Source organism: Grampus griseus (genome assembly GCF_964374135.1).
Source record: "Grampus griseus genome assembly, chromosome: 2".
NCBI lineage: Eukaryota > Metazoa > Chordata > Mammalia > Artiodactyla > Delphinidae > Grampus > Grampus griseus.
In genome coordinates, this window is record NC_139018.1 from 12,540,391 (window position 1) to 12,553,127 (window position 12,737).

A 12,737-nucleotide genomic window follows, 5' to 3' on the forward strand; every position below is an offset into this window, starting at 1 on the left:
CAATTAGAGAGAGAATAATAAAAAAAAAAGTTAGCACGAGGAAATAAATCATAAAGATCAGATCAGAAATAAATGAAAAAGAAATGAAGGAAATGATAGCAAAGATCAATAAAACTGAAATCAGGTTCTTTGAGAAGTTAAACAAAATTCGTAAACCATTAGCCAGACTCATCAAGAAAAAATGGAAGACTGAAATCAACAGAATTAGAAATGAAAAAGGAAAAGTAACAACTGACACTGCAGAAATACAAAGGATCATGAGAGATTACTACAAGCAACTATTTGCTAATAAAATGGACAACCTGGAAGAAATGGACAAATTCTCAGAAAAGCACAACCTTCCAAGACTGAACCAGGAAGAAATAGAAAATATGAACAGACCAATCACAAGCACTGAAATTGAAACTGTGATTAAAAATCTTCCAACAAACAAAAACCCAGGACCAGATGGATTCACAGGTGAATTCTATCAAACATTTACAGAAGAGTTAACACCTATCCTTCTCAAACTCTTCAAAAATATAGCAGAGGAAGGAACACTCCCAAACTCATTCTACGAGGCCACCATCACCCTGATACCAAAACCAGACAAAGATATCACAAAAAAAGAAAACTACAGGGCTTCCCTGGTGGTGCAGTGGTTGAGAGTCTGCCTGCCAAAGCAGGGGACACGGGTTCGTGACCCGGTCTGGGAAGATCCCACATGCCGCGGAGCAGCTGGGCCCGTGAGCCATGGCCGCTGAGCCTGTGCGTCCACAGCCTGTGCTCTGCAACGGGAGAGGCCACAACAGTGAGAGGCCCGTGTACTGCAAAAAAAAAATAAAAAAAAGCAAGAAAACTACAGGCCAATATCACTGATGAACATAAATGCAAAAATCCTCAACAAAATGCTAGCAAACAGGATCCAACAACACAGTAAAAGGATCATACACCATGATCAAGTGGGGTTTATCCCAGGAATGCAAGGATTCTTCAATATATGGAAATCAATCAATGTGATAAACCATATTAACAAATTGAAGGATAAAAACCATATGACCATCTCAATAGGTGCAGAAAAAGCTTTTGACAAAATTCAACACCCATTTATGGTAAAAGCCCTCCAGAAAGTAAGCATAGAATGAACTTATCTCAACATAATAAAGGCCATATATGACAAATCCACAGCCAACATTGTTCTCAATGGTGAACAACTGAAACCATTTCCACTAAGATCAGGAACAAGACAAGGTTGCCTACTCTCACCACTATTATTCAACATAACTTTGGAAGTTTTAGCCACAGCAGTCAGAGAAGAAAAAGAAAGAAAAGGCATCCAGATCGGAAAAGAAGAAGGAAAACTGTCACTGTTTGCAGATGACATGATACTATACATAGAGAATCCTAAAGATGCTACCAGAAAACTACTAGAGCTAATCAGTGATTTTCATAGAGTTGCAGGATACAAAATTAAGCACAGAAATCTCCTGCATTCCTATACACTAATGATGAAAAATCTGTAAGAGAAATTAAGGAAACACTCGCATTTACCACTGCAACAAAAAGAATAAAATATCTAGGAATAAACCTACCTAAGGAGACAAAAGACCTGTATGCAGAAAACTATAAGACACTGACGAAAGAAATTAAAGATGATACAAACAGATGGAGAGATATACCATTTTCTTGGATTGGAAGAATCAACATTGTGACATTGTGAAAATGACTATACCCAAAGTAATCTACAGATTCAATGCAATCCCTATCAAACTACCAATGGCATTTTTCACAGAAATAGAACAAAAAATTGCACAATTTGTATGGAAACACAAAAGACCCCAAATAGCCAAAGCAATCTTGAGAAAGAAAGACGGAGCTGGAGGATTGTGGCTCCCTGACTTCAGACTATACTACAAAGCTACAGTAATCAAGACAGTATGGTACTGGCACGAAACAGAAATATAGATCAATGGAACAGGATAGAAAGCCCAGAGATACACCCATGCACCTAAAGTCACCTTATTTTTGATAAAGGAGGCAAGAATATACAATGGAGAAAAGACAGTCTCTTCAATAAGTGGTGCTGGGAAAATTATACAGCTACATGTAAAAGAATGAAATTAGAACATTCCCTAACACCATGCACAAAAATAAACTCAAAATGGATTAAAGACCTAAAGGTAAGGCCAGAGAGTATAAAACCCTTCAAGGAAAACATAGGCAAAACACTCTATGACATAAATCACAGCAAGATCCTTTTTGACCCACCTCCTAGAGAAATGGAAATAAAAACAAAAATAAACAAATGGGACCTAATGAAACTTAAAATCTTTTGCACAGCAAAGGAAACCATAAACAAGATGAAAAGACAACCCTCAGAATGGGGGGAAATATTTGCAAACGAAGCAACGACCAAAGGATTAAACTCCAAAATATACAAGCAGCTCATACAGCTCAATATCAAAAAAAAAAAAAAAACACAACCCAATCCAAAACTGGGCAGAAGACCTAAATCGACATTTCTCCAACGAAGATATACAGATTGCCAACAAACACATGAAAGGATGCTCAATATCACTAATCATTAGAGAAATGCAAATGAAAACTACAGTAAGGTATCACCTCACACTGGTCAGAATGGTCATCATCAAAAACTCTACAAACAGTAAATGCTGGAGAGGGTGTGGAGAAAAGGGAACCCTTTTGCACTGTTGGTAGGAATGTAAATTGGTACAGCCACTATGGAGAACAGTATGGAGGTTCCTTAAAAAACTAAAAATAGAACTACCATATGACCCAGCAATCCCACTACTGGGTATATACTCTGAGAAAACCATAATTCAGAAAGAGTCATGCCCCACAATGTTCATTGCAGCTCCATTTACAATAGCCAGGACATGGAAGCAACCTAAGTGTCCATCGACAGATGAATGGATAAAGAAGATGTGGCACATATATACAATGGAATATTACTCAGCCATAAAAAGAAATGAAATTGAGTTATTTATAGTTAGGTGGTGGACCTAGAGTCTGTCATACAGAGTGAAGTAAGTCAGAAAGAGAAAATCAAATACTGTATGCTGACACATATATATGGAATCTAAAAAAAAAAAAAATGTTTCTGAAGAACCTAGGGGCAGGACAAGATAAAGATGCCAATGTAGAGAATGGACTTGAGGACACGGGGAGGGGGAAGGGTAACCTGGGATAAAGTGAGAAGAGTGGCATGGACATATATACACTACCAAATGTAAAATAGATAGCTAGTGGGAAGCAGCTGCATTCACAGGGAGAACAGCTTGGTGTTTTGTGACTACCTAGAGAGGTGGGATGGGGAGTGTGGGAGGGAGATGCAAGAGGGAGGAGATATGGGGATATATGTATATGTATAGCTGATTCACTTTGTTATACAGCAGAAACTAACACACCATTGTAAAGCAATTATACTCCAATAAAGATGTTTAAAAAACAATACTAATGGCATTTTTCACAGAAGTAGAACAAGTAATTTTAAAATATATATGGAAACACAAAAGACCCTGAATAGCCCAAACAATCTTTTTTTTTAAACATCTTTATTGGAGTATAATTGCTTTACAATGGTGTGTTAGTTTCTGCTTTATCACAAAGTGAATCAGCTATATGTATACATATTTCCCCATTAAAACAATATTGAGAAGAACAATGCTAGAGGTATCATGCTCCTTGATTTTAAATTGTTGTACTGTAAAGTTATAGTAACTAAAACTGTGGTACTGGCTCAAAAATCAGACACATAGATCAATGGAACAGAATCAAGCGTCCAGAAATGAATCTACATTTATGCATTCAATGCATCTACCGAACAAAAAGGGAGGCAAGAATGTACAGTTGGGGAGAAGACAGCTTCTTCAATAATTAGTTTTGGGAAAATTGGAAAGCTACAGGCAAAAGAATCAAACTGGACTAATTTCTCACACCTTATACAAAAATAACTGAAAATGGATTAAAGACTTAAATGTAAGACCTGAAACCATAAAACTCCTAGAGGAAAACGTAGGCAGTACAGACTTTGACATCAGTTGTAGCAATCTTTTTTTGGATCTTTCTCCTCACACAAGGGAAACCAAAGCCAAAAACAAATGGGACCACATCAGCTATTGTAAAAGGCTTTTGCACCGCGAAGGAAATTATCAACAAAACCAAAAGCCTACTGAATGGGAGAAGATATTTGCAAATGATATATCTGATAAGGTGTTAACATCCAAAATATACAAAGAACTCATACAGCTCAACATAAAAAAAAATGAAAAACCTGATTTTAAAAATGGGCAGAAGAACTGAACATTTTTCCAAAGAAGACATGCAGATGGCCAACAAGCACATGAAAAGATGCTCAACATCACTGATCATCAGGGAAGTGCAACTCGGAACTACAGTGAGCTATCACCTCACACCTGTCTGAATGACTATTATTGTAGAGTCAAGACGTAACAAGTGTAGGCAAGGCTGTGGAAAAAAGGGACCCTTGTGCACTGTTGATGGGAATGTAAATCGGTCCGACCACCGTGGAGAATGAATAATTCTTAAAGGTTGCAGCTGCAGAGAGGAGGCCAGTGTCGTCGGGGCACAGTAAATGACAGAGTGGTGTGGGGTGAGTGTAGAGAGACTGGCAGAGACCACGGTAAAGTGTGGATTTTATTCTAATTATAATGAAAAGCCACTGGAGTATTTTAAGCAGGGCAGTGATAAATTCCGACTTCTGCTCTATGAAAAAGATCACTTTGGCTGCTGTGTAGAGAACTGACTGTCGAGGAAGGAGGACAAGAATGGAATAAAGGAAATTGGTTGGCAGCTGTCACCACGGTCCACGCAGGAGATGGTCTGGGGTACTTGGGCTGTGGGACGAGCAGTGGAGATGGTGAGAAGTTAGAGTCTTCAGGATACAGTTTAGAAGTAGAGCTGATATGACCTCTGGGTGGACTGGGGATGAAGGACACAGATATTAAGGATGAATTCTAGATTTCTTACTTGAGCAATGAAGTGGATGGTGGTATCATTTTCTGAGATGCTGAAGACATGAGGAGAAAACATTGGGAAGTGGCAATCAAGCATTAAGGTTAGAGTTACAGTTGGGAACCTTTCTTCATTACCTATCTCAAATGAGATGTTGAAAAATATTGTCCCTACTTCCTCATCTCTGATCCGGAGTCCAGACTACTCCACTAAAATTGCTCTTAATACAATCACCAGTCACTTTCACATTGGTCACTTTTCCATCTCCTTTGTAGCTTCTCAGCAGTCAAGACTTTTGATCAATCCCTCATTCTTAAAACGTTTAAAATAGACCACATGGGTAAAGAGGCATTTTCGATTCAGTGCAATCATGTCCCAGATACAAGCTCAAATCTCCCTATCCTTTAAGATCTGGTCATTAATTGTACACATATGCTATACCCTGGAAAGTCAACTGCCTTACCCCAGATTTCTTTGAATTTCAGAGTGAATTAGTTTGGTTATAAATTGTTTCTCTTCTTCTTCTTGGCTGTCGCTGTGCTACACTATGTCAACCCAGATGGAAACTTAGCTCCTTTTCTTGCTTTGCACAAAGTGAAGCATATATCACCTAAAGTCTTTGGCTTTGTAGCAGATTTTATTGAGAGTTTGATGAGGAGATGGAGGAGACTCACGATGCAGAAATGTAAACAGCTACAGAGTGATTGTGTCTGTATTCTTAAAAGTCCTTTGACTATTTTTGAAATTCGGACAACAGTACTCTGTCAAACTGTCCTTGCTTACTTTTTGTATTCTCTTTTCTCATTTTTTCAGAAAAAAAAAATCCTCCCATTTCTCATGCTTTAAAATTTGACTTTATCCAGCTCCAACCCTTTGTATATCTAAGAGTAGATTGCTGCACTGAAGGGTTGGAGATGTCCTACCTCTGATTGGTTTTTCCTATTTGTCCCTCCCTAACTCCTTTGTATCTTCCAGAAATCCTTCTAAGTGTCTTGGCCACTGATGACAACTTTCCCTGTTCCCTATTGCTTTTCTAGATTTATTCTTATTTATATATATATCTCCTGCTCTCTATGGGATTGGGAAAGTGAACAGAAAGTAAATGTGTGGCCTCTCAAAGCAGAAGTTATTCTCTATGCTATAAATGTGCAAACCCTGTGATCCAGCAACTCCATTTCTAGAGATAGATCCTGTGACCAATTGTATTTTCCAAAGATGTTCAAAGCAGTATCTCCCACCTCACCTGCTCTTCTGCAGTATGACCTTGCCAGGCCCCCTTCAAGAAAATTAGACTTCATTCCTCCTACTCTGGAAAATAAGAATCAACAACCTATTTTTAACTGATGAAAAGTGAGGTAATACACCCATTTTTTAAAACAATGGAACAGTTCCTTTACATAGTGCCTTTAAAACCCATAAAAGAAAGCAGTTATGAATTATCAGAGAAATGCAAAACAAAACTACAATGAGGTACCACCTCACGTGGGTCAGAATGACCATCATTAAAAAGTCTATGAATAACAAATGCTGGTGAGGGTGAGGAGAAAAGGGAACCCTCCTACACTGTTGGTGGGAATGTAAGTTGGTGCAGCCACTGTGGAAAACAGTATGGGAGTTCCTCAGAAAACTAAAAATAGAACTACCATATGATTCAGCAGTCCCACTCCTGGGCATATATCCAGACAAAACCATAATTCAAAAAGGTACACGCACACCTGTGTTCATAGCAGCACTATTCACAATAGCCAAGACATGGAAACAACCTAAATGTCTGTTGACAGATGTACAGATAAAGAAGATGTGGTACATATATACAATGGAATATCACTCAGCCATAAAAAATAACAAAATAATGCCATTTACAGCAACATGGATGTAACTAGAGATTATTGTACTAAGTGAAGTAAGTCCAACAGAGAAAGACAAATATCATATGATATCACTTATATGTGGAACCTAAAGTATGACACAAATGAACCTATCTAAGAAACAGATCATGGACATAGAGGATAGACTGCTTGTTGCCAAGGGGGAGGGGGGTGGGAGAGAGACGGATTGGGAGTTTGGGATTAGCAGATGCAAACTGATATATCTAGAATGAATAAACAACAAGGTCCTACTGTATAGCACAGAGAACTATATTCAATAGCCTGTGACAAACCATAATGGAAAAGAATATGAAAAAGAATGTATATATATGTATAACTTAGTCACTTTGCTGTACAGCAGTAATTAAGACAGCATTGTAAATCAACTATATTTCAATTTATAAAAATTAAAAAAAAACTTTTTAAAGATAAAAACAAAAAAGAAAACAGTAGTGTTCTATTTTTCAAGAGTGCTGCCACAACTCAAACACCAAAACTTGATTTCCACAGAACCTATTCTTCAGTGGAAACTTGGGACTATAATGACAAAAAACGACATCAGTAAATTATATCCACATGTGGTAGATCTCAAAACGGCAAAGTGCCCATGTGCCAATGACGTAGTGTTACTTGGCTTCATTATGAACACAACACTTGATGGTAAGTTTGCAGCTTTATTCAAATTTGGAGGTGGTGTTTTGTATTTTATTACAGTGGTGTTTAACTGGCAGTACAAGTTAAACACAGAGGCGTAATGGAGTGAAAATGTCTCCAAAAAACACCTAAGAACTTACTCTTCATCACTTTCCCTTATCTACTTGCTAGTGTGATAAACTTTTTTCTCTGTGACTTTTGCCATGTTACTAGTGACTTTAGTGTCTCTCCAAATTTCCTGGATACTCTGCCCTCTGTTAATATGTTCCTCCCTCCCAGAGATTATTCATTGCATTTCTAATCCATCTTCTATGCCTGCCGTACGTGAATAGGTAAAGTTGTTCTAAGGTATCACATTATTTTATTTGTTACATATGTGTTTTTCAGTTACTGTTGTAATATTTAATAGCATCCTTACACATTTCAATTACTAATCATCTTGTTCTAGTTTGTTTTTCTTAGGTGATTGATGAACTCCTAGTCCCCAAATCTAATAAATATGAGTGAAAAAAAGAATTAAAAGATAAGAAACAAAATTTTATTACTCATAGATTATATGTGTATCTATATAAATATCCAAAAGAATCAACAGCAGACTATCAGAACAAATATGGGAGTGCTATGGAATTGAGGAACATATCAACAATATACAAAAACCACTCCACCAAAGAGTAATTAAAGATTATAATTTTAAAAATCCTATTCAGAAAGTAATAAGCCCCAATAGGGTCCTAGAAATAAACAAAAAACGACTTGCAAGGCCTGTTGTATAGAAATTATAAAACTTTAATGAAGGCTATAAAAAAAGACTAAAAAAGATATTTTATGTTCATGAACAGGAACTTCTGGTATTGTAAAGATGTTAATTCTCTCCATGTTTATCAATCAGTTTGATACAAGTCCAAGCAAAATTACAGCAGTATTTTGTGTGTGTGGAAATTGATAAGCCAATCCCAAAATTCAGGTGGGAGAATAAAGCAACATGAATAACAAACATAATTTTAAAGAAGAATAAAAAGCACAATAGGTTGCCTACCATGACTTATTATAAAGTAATAGATTCAAGCAGTATGCACTGGTATAGGAATAGACAGATAGCCTTGCCCCAGATTTCTTTGAATTCCTAATGTCTTGCAGTCTTTTAGATACCTCTAGCTTGGAGTGCCTGCTTGTGCTGAATTAGTTTAGAGAGCCTGTGTCTCTTTTTCCTCTCTCTCAACCAGATGGAAACTCCTTTTCTACCTTTGTTCCACGGATGCCAGGCTAGGGCCCCCTCCTCCCCTCGGTCCAAACCTGCCTTACTTTTGTGAGTCACAGGAAAAGAGCCAGTCTCTGCATCCTGCCACACCCCTGAGAGTCATAGGAGAGAAGGGGCAGTCTCAACTCCTTGGGGTCTCACTCACCCGATCGCTTCAACGTCTCAAGAAAAGAAACAGTTTGGAAACCTGTTTTTAGATGAAACCACCTTTTCCCCCAACTGGCCCCCACTGCGCTGAAGCAGAAAGTAAGTTCCCACAGTATCAAGCCTAACTAGCAGTTTCTTTGTGAGGCCCTGGTTTGTCCACACACTGTGTTTCATCCCACATGGAGTTAATGGTGGGAACAGGTATAGAGGAGCCCCATGTGTTCCAGTTTCGACTTATTACCCACCTTTCTCCTCTATGGCACTCCTAACGCCATCATGACTCTCACCCAGTTCTATGTCACCACCAGAAACCTAAGTCTCCAGGTCACTTATGGTTACTCTATCCCACATACTGTTCTGGACTTCCTTTAAATTCACCCAAACTTCTGTCCCTCTCCATCTACCCAAATCCATTCATTGGAATTTGTGGTCTGTCATCAGCAAATTCCCCTGTACTACTAATCTTTTCTCAGAATGGTCCCTTAACTTTCTTGCCATAAAGAATAATCTGGCCACTCCCAGTTAACATTCTTTCCCCTGCAGCCCTCTCACATGTCACATGCCTGAGTCTCAAGGGGCATTGTCCTTGTTCCTTAAGGGCTACTTATTAATAATTACTCCTGTCTTCTCATTCAGAATGCCCAGCTCCTTTGAACTCAAACTTTACTCCCTCTAACTCTTCTTGGTTGGCAGCCTATGATGACCTTCCCATCACTCACACTCATGGATGAGTTTAGCGTCTGGACCCCTGCCTTCCTCTGCACCTTATTTTTGTCACTATGTTTGGTGATTTCACCACCCATATGGACCCATGCTTTCACGACCTCCTCTCCTCCAATGATCTTTCCCCCATCTTACTTCTGTGGTCATTTTCTTGACCTTGTTGTCTCTGATGTTACTGTCTCCAAAATCTTCACTACAACCATCTCACGCTCTGCCCACTACCTTCTGTTCTTTCAGTCTACCCTAGTACTCACACTCTGACATCTCTTTGATTTCATGGAGACTTCAATATGTTGTTTCTACCACTTTTTTCACTCCTCAACATCCTTAACTTTTTCACCATAATTTTCATAGTCTCTCCTTATAAATACTTCTGTAACTTCTTTGCCTGCACAATCCCAACTCTCCTTAAAACCACCTCTATGCCACTGGAATAGCAGAATATTACTAGAAAAAAGTTGCATACCAGTCTCACTTTAAAATTCCACGAAGTGGTCTCACTATAAATTCATGATCACAAGTCCCAAGTGGGTACTCAGCACTGCCCAGAAATCTTATCTCTCTTCCCTGGTATGTTTATTTTCCCACTCTGCAAAATGACCTTGTCACACCTCTTCCCACTCCTCAAACACTCTACCTCACCTCCTTTCCTTCTCCGGTCTCAGCTGTGCCTTTAATACTTGATGTAGAAGACTAAGACTGATCGCAAGGCACTCCATCATCGCTCCTGTGCGCATCTGCCATCCTACTTGCCTTTGTACTTGTGTGCTTTGCCTTCTTGCCTGTTGCATCGTGAGAAGTGTCTCTGCTGCTACCAAAGGCCACTCCTCACCTCTCGTGTCCTGCATCCCATTCTCCCCAGTCATCTGGAGAACCTCACTCCTGCATCTGTCCCGCAGTTCTCACCTTTCTGTCCCGTATCATCATGCTTTCCCTCTTTACTGACTTAGAGGCATTAGCATACAAACATACCCTAAAATCCCCCATCTTAGCCAAAATCTTCATTTATCTCACTTTACCACTATCCCTCATCCCTCTGTTCTCCTTCAGACAAAATGTATGGGAAGAATTTATTTTAGGTGGTGCTACATTTTCCACCTCCCATTTTATCTTCGTTTCACTGCGTATCGGATTGTTGCCATCACTGTTCTGAAACAATTCTTCCCAAGATCGCCTGTGATCTCCATGTTGCTGATTCCAACAGCCAATTCTTTATCCTCATTCTACTTTCCCTCCCAGCAGAATTTGACACAGTTAACCACTTTATTTCTCCTCAAAACACTTTATTCTCTTGGGTTCTTGACACCACCTTCAGTCACATTTATCTTACTTCATTGATCACTCCTTAGTTTTCTAAGCCTGCTCTTTTGTTGTGACCTCCGAAGTGTCGATGAAATGGGGCTTTGTCCTCGACTCTCCTTCCTTATGTAACCAGATTCTCTCTGGGAAACTTAATCCAGTCCTCCGGTAATAATGCCACCTTCAGGCTAATGATCCCTGAATTTGTATTTCTGGTGCTGACCACTTCCTTGAAGCTAAATTCCTATATTCAGTTGTCTGTTTTATAATTCCTCTTGATGCATCTCAGCTATAACAAGTCTAAGCCAGAACTCTTGATTCATTCCCTCTAAAATCTGTTCTCCTCCAGTATTCTTCATCCCAATTCATATCCAATTACTCAAAAATCAAGTCTAGTGTACACTCTTGACTGTTCTTACTCTGATGGCATTCCAGGACGATGCCACATCCAGTGTCTATCCTCAGTGTGACCACTTCTCTCCTCTGCTAAAATCTTTGTCAAGTCAGCACTGGTTTTCCACGAGACTAATTCACAGCCTCTTAAGTGGTCTCCCTGTTTCTAAACCCGGTACAACTCACCCTCCCTACAGCCACCACAGTGATGTCAAGTGTAAAACGAATCACATCATTTTCCTGCTTCAGACATTCCAGTGGCTTCCCTTTGCCCGTTAGAATAAAATCCAAAATCTTTGCAAAATCTGCATCAGCTTCTGTAACCCTGGGATGCAATTGTGGCCAGTGTGTCATAGAGGGTGGCCTATAACTTAATTTCAGGCTAAAATATCAACCAGAATAAAGCATTTATTTTACTGCTCCATTAAATATTTCTAGACTCTGCAGGAATCCGGTCATGTGATATGCTGGATACCTATAATCATCCCCACTTAGAATATAGTGCAGTTTATCTGCAGAACTAGATTTCATGCTTAGAAAGGCACAAGCTTGTCTTTAGCTTTCCTCTTTCTGGAAAAAGTGGATGATGATAACATTTCCTTCTACATCTTTCCCTACACAGAAAAGAGCTGGGAGTTAAAACACACACTTCACAATACGAGTGATCCTACATTCATCTTTTGGAAACAAAGCATGTGCATTGGATTATCAACTCTCTTCAGGCTCCCTCTACCCTCCACCACCCCCACAGTTATGCCTGTTGACTAGACTTCAGATTAATGTTCTGCATTTAAAACACAAAAGACTCAGAACTTCCCTGGCGGTCCAGTGGCTAAGACTCCGCGCTTCTACTGTAGGGAACGTGGGTTCGATCCCTGGTGGGGGAACTAAGATCCCGTGTGCTGTGTGGGCGGCAGAGCCAAATAAATAAATAAATAAAACCAAAGAACAAATATTAAAAAAAAAAAAACTAGGTAAGAATTTAAAAAATAAATAAAACACAAAAGACTCTAAGCATTCCTAGCTATGGCCAAGGAAAGGTGAGACCAAGGAGCAAAGCACTTTCACTATTTCCAACATGCTCAGCCTCCTTTTAATAAGTTCTCATAAGTTTTAATTGGTTTAATATTCTCATATTAACAGGTTTTTTTTCTATTTTTAAAATCACAAATATTAAAGTAAATCACTTTATAAGTAAATCAAACATAGTTTCTTCCCTCTTGGGGTTCACATTTTAATTTTCTTCTTTGGAGTTTTTGTACTGTTGACTATAATTATATTCTTGAAATAGGAACATATTTTTGCTTAGAAGGATATTGTCAGGGAGGGAAAGCTCTTCCTGTACCCTCTTAGGTTATGATTGGGGGCCTACCAATTAACCAAGACATAGCAGGAGAAAAGACATGCAATTTTTATTAATA

The 12,737-nt window shown here is 38.8% G+C and overlaps 1 protein-coding gene across 1 annotated transcript in view; it reads left to right on the forward strand.

Annotated features, from left to right (window-relative positions):
- Nucleotides 1–12,737, forward strand: part of CATSPERB (cation channel sperm associated auxiliary subunit beta) — a gene marked incomplete at both ends in the record, with an annotated part of 128,430 nt that overhangs the window by 33,568 nt on the left and 82,125 nt on the right. The window contains one exon of the mRNA XM_082648264.1: nt 7,353–7,502. Coding sequence (XP_082504390.1) covers nt 7,353–7,502 — 150 coding nt within the window. The remainder of the gene's footprint in view (nt 1–7,352; nt 7,503–12,737) is intronic.